General features: G+C 33.5%; 2 protein-coding genes across 2 annotated transcripts; both read right to left on the bottom strand.

Annotated features, from left to right (window-relative positions):
* Positions 1-1637: 1637 nt before the first annotated feature.
* Positions 1638-2507, bottom strand: LOC130633962 (actophorin-like). The gene has a single exon (XM_057444588.1). It carries the CDS (start codon positions 2380-2382, stop codon positions 1963-1965), a length of 420 nt encoding a protein of 139 aa, XP_057300571.1. The 5' UTR covers positions 2383-2507; the 3' UTR covers positions 1638-1962.
* A 1621-nt stretch (positions 2508-4128) lies between these two features.
* LOC130633989 (proline-serine-threonine phosphatase-interacting protein 1-like) lies at positions 4129-20827 on the bottom strand. Its single transcript, XM_057444589.1, has 15 exons — positions 20726-20827; positions 20249-20349; positions 12956-13030; positions 12583-12617; positions 11685-11791; positions 11241-11303; positions 10229-10324; positions 9483-9528; positions 9264-9343; positions 8691-8789; positions 7960-8056; positions 7282-7443; positions 6580-6716; positions 5600-5695; positions 4129-4881 (listed from the first exon to the last, which is right to left on the bottom strand). The coding sequence occupies exons 1-14, from the start codon at positions 20753-20755 to the stop codon at positions 5600-5602; spliced, it is 1224 nt and encodes a 407-aa protein (XP_057300572.1). The 5' UTR covers positions 20756-20827; the 3' UTR covers positions 4129-4881.
* Positions 20828-21223: the final 396 nt, after the last annotated feature.

The raw sequence follows: 21223 nt of genomic DNA on the forward strand, positions 1-21223 counted from the left end.
GTTGCGGGCCATAGCTATTTGATTTTTGACTGACTGAGTGACTGATTAGTCAAAATGAATCAGTCAAAATCTGTAAGCTATAATTTGCAACCCTCTCAGTCTATATGGTAGCGACGTCACAACTTTGACGTCAACATCGCTATAGGCGAATTGGAGAGGGCTGTGAACCATGGCTTTTCGCCGTAAAAAAATTACAATTTTTAACGCCCTCCGTTTGCAACGCCTTGATCGTCGACATCTTCGCTTGGCTAACATTTTTCGTCAAATTTACACTTAGTCACGCGACTTATCTGACTAACCCTGGATCCGCACCTGACAGTAGCAAAAATTAACCACAAGTTCTAGCATCTAAAAAATAAGACACTAAAAAGCTGATATTTTAATTTCTGAACTAATATTGAACCACTTGGTTGTTATTGATTAATTTCTACATCAATACAGATTGAGTTTTTACTCCATTTAGAATACTACATGTGAATTTAAAAATGCTGCATTATATCATAATTGAGATTTTAATTTTGAAATTTCGGGATATTTGATGACCCCTACATATTCCTTAGTTTTCCAGGTCTTATTTAAATTACAGGATTTTTCAGTTTATTTGAACCCTGGTTTGCCTGTGTGCTGCTATAATGGGGAAAATCTTCAAGCTCCAGGACTTTTTGTATATTTTTTTCTTAATTTTTGTACTGTTACCTAAGGCTTTTATGTAGAGAATAGAGACTGTCAAAGTTAAAATCCACACATAAAATCAGTCCTTTGTAATCGAAAAATAGAAAAAGAAAAATGAATTGAGGTATACCCAATTTTCGCGAAATTGGTAGTAATAACATTGATAACTTTCCACGCATGTGGTAACAATACTTGGAAAGTTGCTGAAAGTGGAAAACCATGTGATAACAGGTGTGGCTGGTGTCTTGCTGCATGTTGCTATTTAAGAATGGGTTGCATCAAGTATCACAACTAAGAAATATTGAATGATGATTTTGCAATGAAATATGTAAGCCCATGCCTTTTTATTTGTTCTGAAAAATTTCAAATAATTAATTTTAAGAAAAGAGGACAATTTTTTTCAAGCAATTTAGAATTTGGTCAGGTCTCAAATTGCATTTTTATAAGTAAGGCGCATATTTTCTAGTTGCTATGAAGAGTTACTTACAAAGTTTCTACTTCGTCAAGTTTTTTATTAGTTTTTTATCATATTTATTAGAATCAATAAATTTTATGGTGCATTATGTGGCAGTTTGTATGGTAAATATTTCTTCAGTAGGGGAATATTTTATGATGTCGTCACTATTAGTTTAAATGTTTTTCCTATGTAAACATGCTGAAACATTTTCAATTTCAAAAGGAAATATTTTTATAGACAAATTTTATTGTTTACATTTTCAGTGGTGAGTTATTTCAGCTCTGGCATTTGCACGACAGGAAAAAATAGGAGGGGGTGGATGCAAGTAATCAGTCCATTAGACTTTAAATAATTTAAATAAATCAGAAGGCATCAACTCTAAAGTTTAAAACCTCAAGAAATCCACAGAAGACCTTTCTTCACCAAATTCTAGATCTTACCGCTAAAAAGTAAACAAATAATGTCACGCTGAAATTTATCTATCAATGAAGGCAGAAAAGACACACTATAACGAATATAACTTAGTAACGGATATTTCAGTGAAAGTATGTATATTAGAATCAATGTACATGCAGAAATTACAGGTGTTATAACAATAGATAAACTACTTCATGACAAACTCCATAATTAAAAAATTGCAGAAAGATCATTTTTTTTGTAAAAAAAGCACTGATAATACAGCTTTTGTAGCTAAAATCATGTTCTACGTCTTTTTATAGTTTAAAAATTTTGTTTTAATAGGAAAGAAATTTTCTAAAATAAAGGTTGAAAAGTTTTATCGCCGCTTAAACTAGCATTATAGTATTAAGTTGAAAAAGATCTCAGTTTATGATTTACTTCGACTGTATAATGCTAAGAATATTTGCTTCTGTTAGTTCATCATAGTCGTTTATTGATGTGTTCTTTTTGAATTCCTTACATTTCGCTTTGACTTCATTCAGAGTGCCAGATATAAGCATTTTTTCTTTTCCAGGTGCATGGTTGTCATCAGAGAACGAAATCAACAGCGTTTCTCTACGATTACCATCGGCTCCCAAACTATAATCTACGTCATAGAATATGTAACTAACTCTGTTCTTTGGAACATCACGTAGAAAGTCTTCGTGAGTGGCGCCCTCTTCTGCCATTTTGTCAACAACAACACTCTTGTATTTGTCATCGAATTTGAAAATTAAATACCTATACTTCTTAGCTGTTCTAAACTTGTTGTACATATCAACAGCCTCTGCGCTCACAGAAACTCCAGAAGACATATTTTTGGTATTTAATATTCACTGCCCGGTGGCTTCAACGTTAACTTGAAGAGAGGGAGAAGATAGGACGGTTCGGCGACTTGAACTGCGTTCAACGGAACAATGACGTAATTCAGAAACCACCCTCTTTGGCCATATTTGCATGGTTTTGTTTTTCAATAAATAAAGAAAATTAATGAGCCTTACAACTTAGATTCTCCACCGTTAAGCTTATTTGTGGAAAAAGACCCCCTTATATTGATCAAGAGCATAATAATCTCTAGGGCGAAGGGAATGACAAAAACATCTGGTTTCTGTATGCAAAGATCACTTTGTAACTTCAGAACTAAATTAAATGTGTACTTTGTCATATATATTTTAGTAATATTCAAAAATTTTTTAGTTATGCTATTAACTTAGTTGCTTACGAATTTTTAGCAATTTTAGAACTTTTTTTAGCATGGTTTTTGCCAATTCTAATGAGAACCATGCATGTCGACTTAGTTCGAACCATATAAGGCAAACGTATTCGGAGTACCGGCGTAATAAAATACGGAACAAAATTTTTTAAAAAAGTCACAAGCATGAACGACAACCTCACCCCAATGCCTAATAATGTTTTGCATTGTTGGGACGACATTCTTTTCTGTGTCTGGTAGGTATCAACTTAGCACAAACAAATTAAAAAAATGGTGTCTGAACTATCAAATCATTGTCGGTAGTGATAGTCGTAACTTTTTTGCCCCAAGCGTAAGTGGTAGAGAGGAGGTTTAACTTTTTTCTCCCTATTAAATATCTTGTTGTTTTGAGAAGGTTGATTGTACTCGAAAAAATCCATAACATGCAACATCAATACCCTTCTGCTTCAGGGTTTTTTGTATTTTTGATATGAGAGAAGACGACGAATTGTATTTTGCCGAGAGCTTTCTTGTTTTGCCTAGGGGTTTTTTGTTTGCCGTGACACTTGTGGGCCACCGTACCAATGCTTTATATTCCTAACGCTAAATTTAGTCCAAAACGACATAATAAATTTTCGCTGTCTTCTCTTATATTAAAAAGGCAAAGTTTGTGACAGCGGACTAACCAATACATCGTATGACCTATCTATTCCCAGAGCTCTTTGAGATTAAAACCTCGAACATACTCTTGAGTTGATCTCAAAAAGCTCTGGGGTCAAGAATGTAGTATGACCACTCAGCATGTCTTTTTTAGGGTAAATCAAGCGATTTTGCATGCAGCGCTGCGTTCTTACTTCTCCCAGTGCACGTACTTACTGGGTGCGTTGAACCTGTTGATCTTTCATGTAAGCCGCCAATCCCATTTACACACACCCAAAACCAAACACACACTTCGTTGGAAAAAGACAAAATAAATAAGAGTTTAGCCTCCCTTAAAAAAGCGCACAACGTACGGTAGTCCAAATAGTGTTAAAAGTCTGAAGGTAGAGTTGCTTGATGACCTTAATGCTTCACCTAGCCCTTCGCAGCTTCCAACGACCCCATCTTAGAGAGTTTTGCAAATGTATGTGAAGATTCCTCAGCACCTCCGTCTTGCTTCTGTGATTTACTTTCAAACAATTTTGCCACAAAAATGCAGACACACTCTGGTGACGATGTTGCTACTACAATTGCGCATGCGCGTGAAGCGACTTTTTCTCAATTTTGAGATGATAAAAAACTTCTGCAATTATTTTAAAACAGGGGGAGGTCTTCGTAGAAACAAAACAGCAACAAACAGCTCTATAAGTAAAAACGGTGAAGCACGAAATATTCCAGTTTGTTAGTGCTTGTATTCCTCAAAAGGTCTATGCTATTAACGTAAATAATTCAATATTTACAAGCTATAAAATATACTACATATAAAATTGCAAATCTATTAGTATTTTGCGGTGTTCACTGAACATCATTTTCAACTATTTTGGGCACAGACATTCTGACAAATCATAGGTTATGAAAAAGTAAGTTATACAAACTTATTGATAGAACAGGTAAAAATCGCGACTATTTCCAGACAATATTTTTAAACTTCCTGAAATTACTGACAGAATAGGCACCCTGGTTGTGTAACACAAATTCAAACTCAGTTGCTGGGCATAAAATGCTGGAAAAGAATCCAAAACATCAAGATGTATCGTGAGAAGGATGTAGGAGAGCACGCCAATTAAACAAGTGCTAATAATTAAGTATAGATATAAATTCACACTCATAAGTAAAAACAAATATAAACGTCAAAAGTATAAAATATTGTGCATTATGTTTGTATGTTATACATTTTATGTATAGTTACACATTTATATATATCGTGCGTATTTGGCGCCGTTTATATGAAAGGCTCGTTCCAACTGAAGCGAAATCTTAAGCTGTAATTGTATCCGTGTACTCACTGCACTCATAACATCGCAGCGGAGCATATTGTCGGGCCGCAGCTTTTTTATACGCCGGCCGTATAATAACTGTTTGCGCGCTTGCTCAGTTTCGTTTCAGTCTGTTTACATTACACATGCGTAGTGAAATTTTATTACTGTAAAAAAAAGTTCAGACAGAAGTGAGTTTTGACTTCATTGGACCCAAAAACAAACTTTCAATAAAAATCGAAGAGATTTCATTTTTGCTTTACGCAAAGTGAAACTGTTTATGTAAACAATTTAAAGTCAAAACAGTCGAAAGCGTTACTCCAAAGGTTAGAAAATTAGTAAAAATCAGATGAAAATTAAGGGCATGATAGAAGGTGTAGATAACCCAATGTCAAACACGCTTTCAGTAAATAATTTTAAGCTAATAGAAAATGTTTTCACTTAAAAATTATCTAGCATTAAGAATTCTTCGGAGTAGTTACGTAGTTACATATTTACATATTTACCCGCTACATATTTTTTGTCAAAGGTAGGCGAGGCTGTAATATTTGCCTCGCTTAGTCATGACTTGCAATTAGACCGTGTTATATGAAAATCCGCTTAAATCAAACTTGTTCGCAGATATCACACCTGCCTATTATTCGTCTTCAGATTTTCACGAAACTCTTTTACGTTTCTAAAAATTGGTTTGTTTGTTTGACAGGTGACAGCAGTGATGAAATGTGACAGGTGACCAACAGTGATGAAATGTTTGATATAAACTGACTTCGTCAATAAAATTATTCGTGAATTACTAATTATATGCAAATACAAAATAATATAAAAATATAAATCATTACGTAGAACAAAAACAAAATCCAAAAATACTATATTACTAAAAATCACCTAGTGCTGCCAAGGTTCGGTAAAAGACAAAGGAAAAGCGCCCTTTTTTCCGCTCAACCGCCCAAGCGCCCACAAATCATCTTCGATCTCTAGCACCTGTAAAATCAATAAACAAACAAATAAGAGGAGAGGAGAGTAAAAAAGAAAGATGTTTCTTATTTATTGGATAAACTATCGGATAAATTTTTCTCACTTCTGACATATAAATTTTAACGACTAATAAATTTGTCCTACTCGAAGTTTAACTGAAGCACTATTGTCAAACAATAATTATGGTTATTATATTAAGTTGAATATACATATATATATATATATATATATATATATATATATATTATATATATATATATATATATATATATATATATATATATATATATATATATATATATATATATATATATATATATATATATATATATATTCAACTTTTTACAATAACTAATATCTGTGGTTGTTACCTAGAAGCTGGCCAGAGCAACATTTTATAGCTAATAAGTGGTCTGTGAATTTCTGACACAGTAAGTAATGCTGGGTTGGACATTATTAAATTTCCGTCAAATAAAAGGGCACAGCAATAAGTTGTAAAGATTTTTCAACTTTATTTCAATTAACTAATTTCGACGCAACTCGTACGCTGACTAAAGTCCACTTTGCGCTTAAAGCATGTCGGCTGAAGGCGCGCGATTGATATTGCGATGTGTTTAGGAAGCGCTTTTAACCAAACTGTTGAAAATTGTTTAAGATTTGTGTAATTACTGATAGCTTCGGAGGGAATGAAAGTTCTACAGTGTCTTCCATGATATCATTCCATGAAATTTTTCCATGATTGAGATTAACATACTTGCTGTAACCGCTGCCATTTTAAGTTTGAATGCACATTTACTGACACAGTGCTGCTCGACCATGAAACGCGCCGCGCTTTACGATCAAAGTGGACTTCCGCTCTAAGTTGTTTTTCAAAAAAACATGCGTCATACCTCTATCAAGTCTCCAGGCTTTAGACACAACTCTTTCGGTCCTTGTGCTTCGTATTCATATAAAACTCGATAGAATCCTTTACCACTTCTCGCAACACCATCACGTGCAGTGCGCACTTCTGATATAGATGCGTACGCTACAAAAAAAATGCAAGATCAATCAAGATACATGCAAAAGTGTTGTTTGCATGTTATTCTTAGAAATGTGTAAAGTTGACTATAAAACTAGATGAGATATACATTAGTTTGTTACATGTGTCAACCTTGTTGATTGGGAGTGGCTTGGATGTAATGGCTATCTGGTCCTTGATTAAGATCGAGACAAGTTTTCCCAAATTGAGCGTTTAAGTAAATGTGCCAGTGTAATGTTTTGTACATTAATCAGTTTTGGAAGTGTAGGAAACTAAGCTTAAAACATGGTTACATGCGTTGAGTAGGCATTTTTCACACTATTCGTCCATTGGGATAATCAAATTTTCAAATTAGGTCACCTTTCCACTTTGGCAAATTAACTTGAGATAACTCTTATAATGCGACGACATGACACGATGAAAGTAAATTATTATGTCGCTCGCTTGCTGACATGTTGTAGTGACCGATCTTACACTTGCAGACATAATAGTTAACAAGCATTTCTTGTTTCTTCTCTTTACATGTGTCTGTTACAATAAAAATGAAAAAAAAACAAAGAGAAAAAATCACCATCTTCTTTGACAGAAGGTTGCCGAGGAACTGAGACTAGTGGACCAGAAGTGGATCGTGGAGGCATGACATTCCTCCCCATCACGTGGAGTTGATGAGATGATTGACTTGCACTTATTCCTGTTGGGCTGTGGTGTGCATAGCTTTCATATAAGATAGGAGCTAAAAAAAGTAGTTATAACAGTTAAAATTAGGTTTAAACAGGGTTGTCGCAGCCTTGTGCCATTTCCTTGATTTTTTTAAGGTAATCATTGTTAACATAGGAAAAACTTGTCCAGGGGATGCGATTTTTCCCTGAAATCCGATCAGGGTGAAGGCTCCCCTTCAAAAAAAAAAAATAAAAAAAATAATTGTGTGAAGTCCTAAAATTAAGACGCTTAGTTATACTTCCATGAAAAGCTCTTTTCTGCAGAAAAAAGATATATTTGAATAGTGCGAAAAATTTTGGATTTTCAGAATAAAAACTATCAGTAACTTAAATACACTCTCGAGAAGTAAAACGTTTTAGTCCATTATTCCTCAAGATAAATAAACGAACAAACAAAATTTACCTGTAAAGTTTTAGTGTATATTAAAAATATAAAAATAAAGTATGTATGTATAATGTATAAATGTATGTAATAAATGTAAAGTAAGAATGAAACACATATAAATACATTTTTTTTCACAATATTATACCTGGTCGCTCGGAACCTGTCTGTTTTATATTTACAAACTGTTGAATATCTGCATTTTCATCGCATTTTTCAATAACTTTACGACAATCTTCGGATTTCTGAAAAGTTAACGAAAACACAGTGCGTAATCAAAATACAATTTTTATTCTGAGTGAAAAATCAAAATACAATCAAACCCATTAAAAAGGCGTATTCTGAACTATGAACATTATTAGGCTATAAGAACATATCTAGGTGGAAAACCAGCTTTGCGAAGCACATATAACTTCTTTAAATTTTTGTCTGTCTAAAATTTAATTATGATGAGATTTATGAACAATGAGGGTAGGTAGTTAATCGGAGCACGATTACATAAGCACAAACATTGCTTAGAACTTGTATTTAAACATCATTCGTCGCCACCCTCAATGTGAAAAAGAAGAACGAGTGGAGACGAGGTTGTGTATTTGTTTCTTACATCTACATTTTTCAGCGTAATTGTCACAGGTATTCAGTCAAATTTGTGAAAATTAAGTCAAACTAAAAATTCTTTCAGATATCGTTTGTAAAGACACGTGCTTTTGAAAATATAATTTCAAAAAACACCTGACAATACTGTTAAAAATTTTGCTTTAGGAACTAAAAAGTTTTTTTTTTAAATATCTTTATCTTCCGAAATTGTCCTGCCAAAAGTCTAAGGTATCAATAAAATATACGTAAATAGTAAATAAATAATTTCAGTAACATACTTACATGGTCAATATCAACAGCTTGTAATGACTCAAGATTCGTATATACCCACATCTCGTTTCGTAAAAATTGAATACGATTGACTTCAAATCTCTGAAATAACTGAAACAAAAGAACACAAGATTTAAAGAAGAATAATTGGTGCTAGAATCTTCCTTCAGTTCCAATAGGTACTACGTAAGTTCAGTTTTCAGTTTACAGGCACTTCATTCATTTTCTTAAAGGGGAACAAATCTCGTAAAATGAAACTTAACTCGGAATACATATTGAGCATAAAAACAGTGATCATAACAGGCTACTAAAGACATGTTGAGCATTACTAACGATGTTATGTTATAGCTCGATACAGTCTTGGACGACTGACTGTGGGTCAGATAGGCTTTACCTCTCAGTTTACTAGTAGACACATACACACAAAGTCAGTATGATTCTGAATCTCTGTTCATGCTTGTGATGAGCTCGTATTTGAAGTTATTAATAAGCATTAGTAAGCATTATTTATTTTGTAGTTGTTGTTGTTGTACAGAACATACAACAACAAAAAAGTTTTTGGACAAAATATCTAGTTACAATTACCTCGCAAGTATCTTCCATATCAAGCTGCCATTTATTTCGTGCATCTTCCAAATTTTTTACACTACTTTGATAAATCGAGTCTATAAAATGAATTGGTGTGTAAAAAATCCTCTTTTAAGTAACTAATAAAGAAAACTTCAAAGAAAACTTCAAAGAAAAACTGAAATCAAAACAGAATAACAGCAGGCATCAGTGCTAGATTAAGGAAGGAGATTTAACCTGCATTTTCAGCTTGCGTTTTGGCTTTGAATTGATTTTTTTTAAGCTAAAAACAAAAAAGTAACATGTCAATCATTTAAAATTCCAATTTCAATTTTCCATTTCCATTCTATTTCTCGTAAAGTCATTAACATGATTAGATCTTCATTATATTTTCGTCAAATAAAAATCTAGTGTTTGAAAAAATCTAATAATTCATAACAATCAACTAAAATGTTTTTATGCATGAGAAAATGGCAAAAACGCTTTTCAAAGAAAATCTAGAAATGTGGTCAAAATTTAGGATGGCCATATGAAATTTAAGTAACCTGGCCAGGGTGAAAATTAAGAATGTTATAAGCTGAGGCTTAAATCTGGCTAACCTACAATCTAACAAAAAAGTCTTTGTTTGAAATAAATACTAATATTAAAGCACAAAAATACTTAGCACATAGTTTACCTCTGGCGAAAAAACAAGTTGAGCTTTTATGAAAGACCTTCGAAACTTATCTAGGAATCTTATTTTTTTGAAAAATCTTTATCGGTTATCGATAATACGTCTTTAAAGTTTTGCTAATTATGTTAAATTATGATGTCATCAACTAGTTCTAAAACATTTAATTGGTGTTATTGAGCATAATTTTATTGAAGTTTATGAAATGTTTAGAATGTCAAACTAAAAAAAAATTCAAAATAGTGAAAAAACATTTTTACAGTGACCAACATAATAATAAAAAAAAGAGCATGGTCCACAAACATGTCTTTACTTTTTCTTCTTCTCTAGGTGTATAGGTTGCTTTGCTATCCAGTGCATCATTGCACTGTTGTGATTCTTTACTTCGTAATTCGTATGTCCTTTTATTCTACAAAATTATAAGTTATGCTTAAAACAAGGTTAAAATAAGGTACTAATGGAATAATCATAAAAAATAAATACTTTAAAAAAAAAGCGTACCGTGAATTAAAATCTTTAAGATATTTTAAAAGAAATCAATATTTTGGGTTCCAATTTTAGGTTATTTCGGGTTTATCATACTTTTATATCATTTAGGAAACTTTAGCGGCCACCCTGTTCAGGCGCACCCACATCGCACACAGAGAACAAAAAATTTCTAATTCTTTAAAGAAATAAAATATCTTGGCAATGTGTGAATAAGCAAAAGTAAGAATTTTTTAAAAATAAACTCTTGGGGACATTTTTCACACAAACAATAGGATTTTAAACTTGTCAGGCTGACCACTAATAAGATGAGAACAAAAGTAAGGATATTAAGGAGAATTAAGGAAACAAATTGACATTTCTTAAGGATATTTTGCTGCGAACAAGAATAAAAATATAAAAAAATAAAGGAGAAAAAATTAAGGAGAAACCAATTTTAGTTCTCCATCTTTAATGTTACATACTATGTTCTATGATAAGAAAATTATACATATTATACAAATATATAATAAATTATGCCCGGAAAATATAGGATTTTAGGTAACAGAGACATATTATGTCTTATTTCACTGGTGATAAACAATCCATGAACACATTTCCAAAAAAGTTACAATCAGAAAAAAAAAATTAAATAAGGAGAATATAAGGAAAATAGCTAAAATTTTAATTTTTTTAAGTATAGTTAAGTTCTTTTAAGGATATTTGCTTTTTCTAAGGTTATTTAAGGAATATAAGGAGGAGTGGTCACTTTGCGTGCATGTTATTCACATACTTATATTTCACATAGTATGGGTTAAGAAGTTTAAAAGCAGCTTTAATTGATAAAAAATCCTTAATACCTTTAACATTGTATCATATGCATTTTTTTTGTCTCTCTGGAGTTTTCTCATTTTGTCATCTGTCTACAATATGAAACCATATACGAAAATTTTATTGACAATAAGGGCATTAATACACAAGTATAAAAGGGCCATGTATAAATATTTTTGTATGAAAAAGAGTGTCAACATAATTGTCATATAATCAATATAACCCCCACATACATGCGAATCGGTTAAGAAAATTCCCAAATTTAAAAGAAGCTGACTAATGTAGCACATCTAAAAGCACACCTTAAAACCTCAGGTATGCTGTTTGATTTTCGCATGCCAAAATCTTGCTAAAAAAGCCTGGTGTGAGTGATTGTGATTTAAGGTTTTGACAAGGCTTTTTAAATTTTGATGTTTAGGGCAGGAAGGTAGAGCTTTAGGGTACACTTTGTGAATCACCCAATTAAAACATACTTTCGATCTGTCATTCTTTTGTTGTTCTCTAAATTTTGAAGTTCGGTCAATCATTTCATTGAGTTTCTTCGCCATTTCACAATGCACAGTTCCAATACTCTCAGCCTCTGTATGAGAAAAAAGATAATTGCATGTACTGAAAAGTGTACAAATTCAAAAACAAATAATTAATAATTTTCAGCTTCACAAATGTCCAACTAACCACATGCATGCATCCCATGTTTCAGAGATTTACATGTTTATCAAGTTAATTTTCATTTTCTGGGGTAGCTCATAGGCATGAAGTACACAAGTCATAATAATGTTTTTTATGTATTGCTGATGATATTCACAAATTTGTTGTGTGAAAGTTAACAGGTATTGATTAAACTTTTAAAAAGCAGTGTAAAAATAATGTTTTTAGAAATAGTGACTTTTAGAAAGAAAATGTTTTGATTTTAATTTTTATTTTAGAATAACAAGCTCCTTATCAATCTAACACTCTAAACAACTTTATTTTTAATTGAGGAGTGAGGTTGGTCATTTTTCTATGAAGCAAAATAATACTTAATAAATAAGTTCCAATAAGTGTTCGCCCTAAAAAAAATTTCTGGCAAAAAAAGCCCCCACCTTCATATAAGCTTTATATGGGTGGTAAAATTTTTATGAAATTTCACGTTGCTCTTCCCTACAATTAGGTCATCAAGGGTAAAGCAATAATCGTTATCTTACTTGCAGTTTTCCTTGTTTATCTATGTTTCGTGTAAACGCAGGTGCTCCTGAATACTGTACTTAAAATGTTTATTGTAAAGTAATTTTACCAAAATTTTAAGACAAATCTATTAAGTAGTGAAGAAAATAATTGATTTACATCAACCAAAGACTGATCACACAAATAAAATTTGTAGTTAAAACGTACCCTTTGTAACAGCATTCCATGAATTTTTAAGAGTGCTAAAAAACAGGAGGATAATTGGTTAAGAAAAATTAGAGACTTTATAGTTTCTGGGGTTAAGCCCAGAGGTAGACGGAGTGTGCTAATAAGGACAGACTTGCTTCAGAGAAATTAGGATTTAGATTATTTAGAACACATTCTAGATCAAATTGGAAGAAAGTCATTCTCTGTCTATCCCATGCTAGTACAGAAAACAGACGTTAACCTTGATGATGGCGATAGAGATAAAAATACGACAGGACAAAAAACTTCTAAAAATAACCCATATTCTGCAAATTATATATTGAGGCACAACAGAAGAAAAATTGAAACATTTCATTTTACACCTTCTTCTTACCCTGCTTCATCATTTGTGCCAGCAGACTGTCCCAGTCTGATTAAGCTCTTGCCATAATCTTCTTCAATTTTTACTCTAAAATGATAAGTTCACACAGACAATTAAGAATTTCTTGGTTTGAGGTAAAAAGAGACATCGAAAAACCATTTCCTGTTTAGAAAATGTTGATAAAATTTTAGGAGGAAGTTGACAGCTACCAATAGTGTTAAGCCTTTACTAAAATGTTTTGAAAACATAAGATGGGATGCCTCAAAAGTTGAAAATAGTATGCTAAGCATCAATTGTACATTCAGATTTTACCCCCCTAAACTTTAAAGTACTACTCTCAGCATCATTTATTCCTGCAATCACACAGTCAGACGTACAGACGAAAAATCGGTATTTTTTGGCAAGATCAATCTTGCGCGACATGACCTATCATCATCATCATCATCATTCACGGCTTAAAGTCCGTTTTCCATGCTAGCATGGGTTGGACGGGGTATATTAATGACCCTCTTCCAATCTGATCTAGACTGTGTTAGATCTAAATTCAACTTCCTCTGTATCAAGTCTGTCCTTATAACCTCCTGCCAAGTCTTTCTCGGTCTGCCTCTGGGCTTTTCCCCAGGAACTATCAAGTCTCTACACTTTCTTACCCAATTATCCTCCTCCATTCTTTCCAAGTGCCCCAGCCAGTTTAATCTTCTTATCTGGATAACATCTTTAATTCTACGGAGACTTAGCCTGCTTCTTAGCTCATCTGAACTCTTTCTGTCTCTCAGACTGGCATTACACATCCACCTAACCATTCTAATATCATTCCTTTCTAAACGGTCAAGATCTTCCTGCTTCACTGCCCATGTCTCACTACCGTACAACATAACACTTCTTACACAGGCCTCATACAACCTACCTTTTACCTCAATTGACAGGACTCTGCTAGTCAACAAAGGAAGTAACTCTCTGAACTTTTTCCAAGCAGAACCTATCCTGCAAGTAACACTTCTTCCAACACCCCCTTCACTGCCCAACATATCACCTAAGTAACAGAAGTTTCAACTATCTCTAACGAGCCACTGTTGTACATCATTAAAGCTGGAAATACTTCATTCTCTATAATCTCACCTTTGCAACGCTTGCATACAAACTGTATGTCAGCTCTTAACCTTCCACTAATACTACTGGACTTCTTATGTACCCAATGCTTGCAAGTCTGACAAAAAATTGAGTTACTACCAACCCTTTTCCTGCGAACTCCACAAGGCCACTTTCCAACTACAAGGTCACACTTGGCTGCAATGCTACTAATCATGACTTTAGACTTTGCTGTGTTTACCTTTAGCCCTTTCTCTTCTAGTCCTTTCTTCCACTTCTCAAACTTTTTAACTAATTCTTCCATCGACTCTGCTATGAGAACCAAATCATCTGCATACAACAACTCCCATGGACAACCTGTTCTGAACTCCATCGACAGTGCTTCTAAGACTAGAATAAACAACAAAGGACTAAGTACAGAACCCTGATGTACACCAACATTTACACTAAATTCATCACTAAGTGAACCGGTAATCCTGACACGACTTCTAGCATTGCTGTACATAGACTGTACCATCGTAACTAGCCACTCATCCACACCTAATTTTCTCATAGCCCACCAAAAAACTTTACGTGGCACTCTATCAAAAGCTTTCTCTAAATCTACAAAGGCAAAATAGAGATTCTTTCTCTTTCCTAAATACTTTTCCTGAAGCTGTCTGAGTAAAAATATTGCATCTGTAGTGCCACGCCCTGGAACAAAACCAAATTGCATCTTATCTATATCAATTCTTTCTCTAAGTAACTTATCAATCACTCTTTCAATAACTTTCATTACTTCATCAACCAACTTCAAACCTCTATAGTTACCCCTTTCTAATGCATCACCCTTGCCCTTGAAACAATTCACTATTACACTCGACTGCCACTCACTCGGAATAGCACCATCCTTTATAATCTGGTTAGCAAGACTTGTAATAAGCTCAACTCCAATATATCCAGATGCTTTTACCATCTCTGCAACAATACCTGATACTCCTGCAGCCTTGCCAATCTGCAATTTCCTAATAGCCTCCACTACCCATTCTGTCTTGATCTGCATAGCTGGCCCTTCTACAACATCATCATTAGACAAATTATCCTCGTCCCAATCAAACTCAGTGTTAAGCAACCTCTGATAATGATTCTTCCAAGCTACCGTTTTCTCCTCCTCTGTGCTAGCCAAAACACCTTCATCATTACGTATACACTTCTTACCTACAATATCTTGATTAGTCTTCTTCATTTGCTTTGCTATCTTGAATACCTCATTGTGCTGGTCTTCCCTTCTTAACACATCTGCAAATCTGTTTCTCTCTGCTTCTGATTTTGCCTTATACACTGCTGTACGAGCGCGACGCTTAGCTTCTAAGTAAATATTTTTACTACCACCTGACTCCCACTCTTTCCAAAGTTTCCTCTTTTCCTTTATTGCGAAGCAATTGAGCTTTGCGAGCGAAGCGAAATTGTGGAGCACGTTTGCTACACGCGAGGTATACCAAGAGAATTATTGAGATTCTCAAAATTTCGATAGAAAAAAAATCATATAAAATCAGCGTAAAGAAATAGGACTGATATTTTTGCACATAAAGCTAGGGTATTTTTTTTTCTAATAAAACAAATAAGTTTGGACCGAGGGGTTAAAGTATAAGTTTAGTAAAAAATGCAATAAGTACGGCTCGTACCCCCCCACCCCCGGATTTTGACCCCCCCCCCCCCGTCTTTTGGTCCGGATTATACGTCCGCCGAACTTGAACACACAAAGAGGAATATGCCGTGAACAAGAAACGGTAGTCGGCATTTTAGACACGTATATTTTACAGACCCAAAATATGCCTTATTTCTTTGTATTATAGCTAATTATGGTATAAATAATTAATTAATTACTTTGCAATTTTGCTTCTAATACTATTATAGTTGTATTTAAATGAAACATAATAGTATTAAAACGGTTTTCTTCTTTTGAAAAAATTTATTGCTAGTCCTGTTTCTAATCGACTTTTCTTGTGTATTTTAAGCTTTTTTGTTGCTGTGCTTTTTCTGGAGATTTTAGTTGGATTGGAAAGCTCCTGTGTAAGGTACCCTTTCCTAAAGAAAAATTGAAGTAATTTGTACAATTATAACGCGCCGAGCTGTGTTTTATTTTATTGTTTCTAAGAAAATGTAAGAATACAATATTATCAATTTTAATTGGTTTTATCCAAATCAAGGTAAGGCTTAATCACACGAAAGGTAGCTAGCTAGAGCTCAGTTTTGTATAAAAGAATTGAAAGTAATTTGTAGAATACATATGGAGAAGCTGTATTACTACCTAACTGATAGCCAGATATAGGAAAACCTGTAGCTAGGGCGCAGACAAAACAAATAGCTCTGGGCGCTAGAGTGAGCTGACCAACCGTTTTTTATCATTTTTTATTTATTATATAAGTAACCTGTTACAGTAATTAAAAAAATATCCACTTTTGCTATCAAACCAACAGCAATGTAATTGTCAATAGGAATTAGTTTTCCGTACACCCTCCCTGAGAACAAGGTTTAAAACGACATTAAAACATTAAAACTGTCATTAAACAGAACTTCAAGGATGCCCAAGCCGCACCACGTCCTCTAAACGGCGTGGGCATCTTCGAAACTGCTTGTAATTTTAGAACAAGGGTGCTGATAAGCTGTATACGCCGTATAACGTGCAGGCGTTTTTGGGCAAGTTTAGCGTTTTGCAAAAAAATTGAAGTATTCACCCGAAAAAACCTGCATAGACCATAAAGTAAACTATGTGGTAGTAAAGTTCTTAAAAGAACTGTTTTTGATGGTTTTTGATAAAATTTACTTGATAAATAATTTTTATTAACTTCTTTCTCTTAAAGCATCTTTTTCCAACTATCGTCCACAAGGTATGTTACAAGGAATTGAATTTTGAAAATGCTCCAGCCAAGTTCGGAAAAGTGCGGGCGGTTTTGGAAGACAATCACTAATTTAATTGGAAAAGTTGCCCGAACTCGCCCTTATATATGTGGCTGTTTGCAGCTTATTGACACCCTCTTATTTTAGAATATTCTCAGGAATAATAGACCAAGAGAAATTACATCACAGTTTTTTGTCCACCACCCACGTGTGTTTGAGAACAACCCACATAACAAAGTTCATTATTTTTTAAATTATTTGTGTAAAAATTACTATTTCATTCACGATAAACCATTTGTCAGTCATTTTATTCGCCCAACAAAGAATCCTATCCAAGGTGCTTTTCTATTAGTGCTGAATTTAATAATTGACATGGTTCAGCATAGTTTTTAAAAGGGTCTGATTGCAAAATATGATTGCCAAAGTTCAGCACTTGTAATATTTGTGTATTTGTGTACTCAGCTTCTAAAACACACACAAGAGACATTATAATTTCCTCTGGGTGATTACATTAATGTTGGTTGAAAAAAAACCGAATGATGAGAAGCATATGTTTTTAAATGGGTCTAGGACAATAAACTTATTTAATTTCCCTCGGCCTTGCATCAATCAAATTCTGAAAAAATAAACACTTCTAAAATGATTTTGTCAGATTTGGAAACTGTTGGTATGGTTGGAACTTTGCGTATAAAATTAGTAAAGTTGCCAAATTGTTTAGTTTTTTTCTTTTATACTTTTCCGAATTAGCCTTAATTATTTATAAGATGAAAAACAGTGCTTTCAATTCCATTGACTTGGCCATCCCTTAAAGGCACTGGAAGCTTCACTATATGAAAATGTTTTCTTTTTCTTTTAGATTGTGTACAATGGGAGTAAGTGATGTAATCTTCTAATGCGTGTGGTGAAAAGAAGGCGAATCCGTTATTGTTTTTCTGCCCAAATTTGAAGCTATTTAATAAATCTTGATAAAGTTAAAAAACTGTTTTGATTTGTTTGTTTTTGTTTTAATTGTTTCCCGTGAGTTTTCGAAATTCGTTCCAGCAGATTCTGTGGCTTCTACTGCCGGTATTTTTACGTGAAAAAAATACTGTTTTGTTGTGAGGTCATTTACGAAATCGTTAACGTTAGGACCAACTTCTGCGGGTTGTACAACTCGATGTATCACATATCTTTCGGAATACTGCTAAAAGTGTAATTTTGTATTGCGCTCTTTACTTTTACCATTCTGTGGGAAAAGGGGGTACAAAATTTTAACACGCGTTATTCGTTTTTGTTAGTTTCGCGTAATCTAATTTTCTCGCACATTTTGAAAAGAATATCCCACGCACATCAAATACTCGCGCAGTCTATTCTATTTTGAGCATCGAATTGTTCCGCTGAGCGTTCATTTCCTACCTCGTCCCCAGGGTTCTTCTATATGATATTCAATTTTGATGTATTTCGGAAGATGTTAGCGCCAAAGAAACAAGAAGCGCTAGGGACAAAGTATTGGATAGTTTAATTTTGCTTGCAACTTGCGCAATGCTTCGCAACCTTTTTTTTTAATTTCTAGTACACTGGTCAACCTCATTATTCCACCACCAGGTCTGTCTATGTCTAGCTGGTCCTTTCGTCCACCCACAGGTAACATCAGAAGCTTCTAGAAGACAGTTCTTCAAAGTAGTCCAAGTACTTTCAACATTGTCACTATCACATTGACTATTGTAGGCTAACTGCTGAACTTTTGCACTAAATTGTCTTGCTACAACCTCTTCCTTCAGCTTCCAGACTTTTCGACGGGGCCTGTACTTTCCCTTGGCTTCTTTAACACTCTTCAAGATAATATCACAAACCAGCAACCTATGCTGGGAAACACATTCTTCCGCCAATATAACTTTCACGTCCTTCACCACTTTCTTGTCTGACTTTCTAACCAGGGAGTAATCTATCTGTGTCTTACAACCACCTGACTCATATGTTATCAGCCTACTCTGTCTCTTACTGAATGATGTGTTGCAAACCACCATGTCCGTTGCCATTCCAAACTCAAGCAATCTCTCCCCTTCCTTATTTCTGCTCCCAAATCCATAGCCTCCATGCACACCTCTATAACCTGTAACCTGCACACCTGCAATCTGCACACCTCTATAACCTGTATGTAAATATCAAAAGGTTTAGCCCCCTGCCTCCTTAATATCGAATTAACAATTAACATATACTTTTGGATTCAATTGAGTCATTCCAAATAAAATACTTGCAAAGGAGAAAAATGCATGTCAAGATAGAAAATCATTTTTAGATGGAATCAATAATTTTGGTCCAAATGTTACACTATTTTAGAGATGTTTTTAGGGTTCCCTTTTTAGGTTATTTTGACGAGTAACAGTATTGCTTGAATGTAACTTTACAATGTACGCAAGTTTTACAACAACGCGTAACAACCTTATAGGGACACCGTATTTTGTTATATTATAACAAAATACAGTGGTTTCTAAGTTTGATAGGGTCATTTATGAGGGAAATAAGCATTTTTTAAGCTTTGCATGATTGTTTTCTAAAAAAACAGTGATTTTTAGGCGTAGAGTCCTTTTCTCATTATTTTAAAACAATATATAGGGATTTTTAAACTATTCGATGGGACATTTTCTCATCATCTCAGATTGAAATACAACAATTTTTAACATCAGTATGTGAAACAAGCAAAACTTAGCCTTGTTATATACATTTTATATAATTTTTTTTGATGATTCAGTATCAATATAACAATAAATATACCAATGTGTTTTGGTAAGTTTACATGAGCCTACTAAAGTTTGTATTTGTCCATATTAGGAAGTCATTTTACGTTACAGTTTCTATAAATTACGTGTTATATGTTAACAACTTTGTATTATGACAGAAGATGGCCGAAGTTACAGCCAAAAGCTTTTGTTAAATAAATCGGATTTGTCGACTCGCTTATGTCTTTTTTATAAGTCTATTTTCTGCACAAGGTAAGGTAATAACTATTGTGTACATGTAAAGTTAAATTTAAGCAGTACTATATGTGTAAAACTTCTATGTGCTAAATTTTCTTATTAAAATTTAAAAGAGCCTGGCTTATTTGATGCTTAATCTCTTCTCACATTTGAGCCTCCTATTGTTGTCCACTGGAGTGAAAATTCAGAAATTATAAAAAAGATTACGCAAACCGTATTGCTTCTCTATGATAATAATGACAACCATTGGTGAAATTTTAGGGTTATCGGGACTTAACTGGAAGCTGTGTAAGTGTTAGCAATGTTACGCCAAGTTGTTTCTATACTAATTTTGCTGATCAATTTTATGGTGTACTTAAAACAAAAAACAATGAGTTACCTTGCACGTAAGAAGTCTATAAAGACATCACATAACTTCTTGCCATCTTTTAAGCGTGTTATTAACGTTTCATAACCTGATGTCCCATTAAAGTCGGTATTCTATATATTATCAAAAATACAATTTAGATAATGCAAAAGGTTATAATTTTTTAATTTCAGAGAAAAAGGTTTTCATGGACTTAAGTCAGCCAACTTTTTATACGCAGTCCTTTAAAAACCTAGGGATGTGTGTATTCGTATAAAAACATTGTACAAAAGCAAAAGCTAAAGTCAGGTGCTAGCCAGTGGAACAAGAACTTCTTTTCAGTCATCTTATACATCCTTCACGAGTGTCCCCTGACTCTATTTTCTCAAATATTTTACTTAAACCAAATGTAGAAGATTAATTCGAGTGTATACAGCACTCTAATATAAAGAATGGACAAAAAAATATTTTTTTTTAATTAAAAAACGAAGATAAACAAAGACAACATACCCAGAAATGATCAGCAAATCTGTAGACCATGTTACTACCCACCAAATATAATGTTCAAATCGGACACTGTATTTTTTCTAAAATATACATAGTGCAGGGGTTAAACATAATATTATGATCCATTCTTTAATATTTCTATTGGAACTTCAAAAGAGATCTAAGAACTGATAAACTTTTTTTTTAAGTTCATTTTTTTTATTATTTATCCACAAATAATATAATAAAAATATTTGAGTGTTAACAAATCCACTACATATGCTCTTTCGCTTGTGTGAATGGCTTTGACAAAAATTATTAAGGACAACAAGGCCAGTTTCAAAACCAAATCAAAAGTAGGAGTAAGAGTTTGGTTGCTCATTTGAATTTGATTTAACTGAAAATGATGTCACCTGTTTGGGTTGCAAAGTTTGCAAAAGGTGGGAGATCGTTTTGGGCTTGCAATTATAATGCGTTCAAAAATACAGCATTTGCAAGTATTGATGAAATGCTTAGCCAATA

The sequence above is a fragment of the Hydractinia symbiolongicarpus genome, chromosome 1, assembly GCF_029227915.1.
Source record: "Hydractinia symbiolongicarpus strain clone_291-10 chromosome 1, HSymV2.1, whole genome shotgun sequence".
In the NCBI taxonomy this organism is placed as follows: domain Eukaryota; kingdom Metazoa; phylum Cnidaria; class Hydrozoa; order Anthoathecata; family Hydractiniidae; genus Hydractinia; species Hydractinia symbiolongicarpus.

Bases quoted from the DNA above. Each gene is read 5' to 3' on its own strand.
- LOC130633962 (XM_057444588.1), bottom strand. From the start codon at position 2,382: ATGTCTTCTGGAGTTTCTGTGAGCGCAGAGGCTGTTGATATGTACAAC.
- LOC130633989 (XM_057444589.1), bottom strand. From the start codon at position 20,755: ATGGTCTACAGATTTGCTGATCATTTCTGG. The intron at 12,618-12,955 runs GTAAGAAGAAGG...CCTGTTTTTTAG, and splicing joins GGCACAAATGATGAAGCAGG to CACTCTTAAAAATTCATGGA. The intron at 11,792-12,582 runs GTACGTTTTAAC...TTTCTCATACAG, and splicing joins ATGGAATGCTGTTACAAAGG to AGGCTGAGAGTATTGGAACT.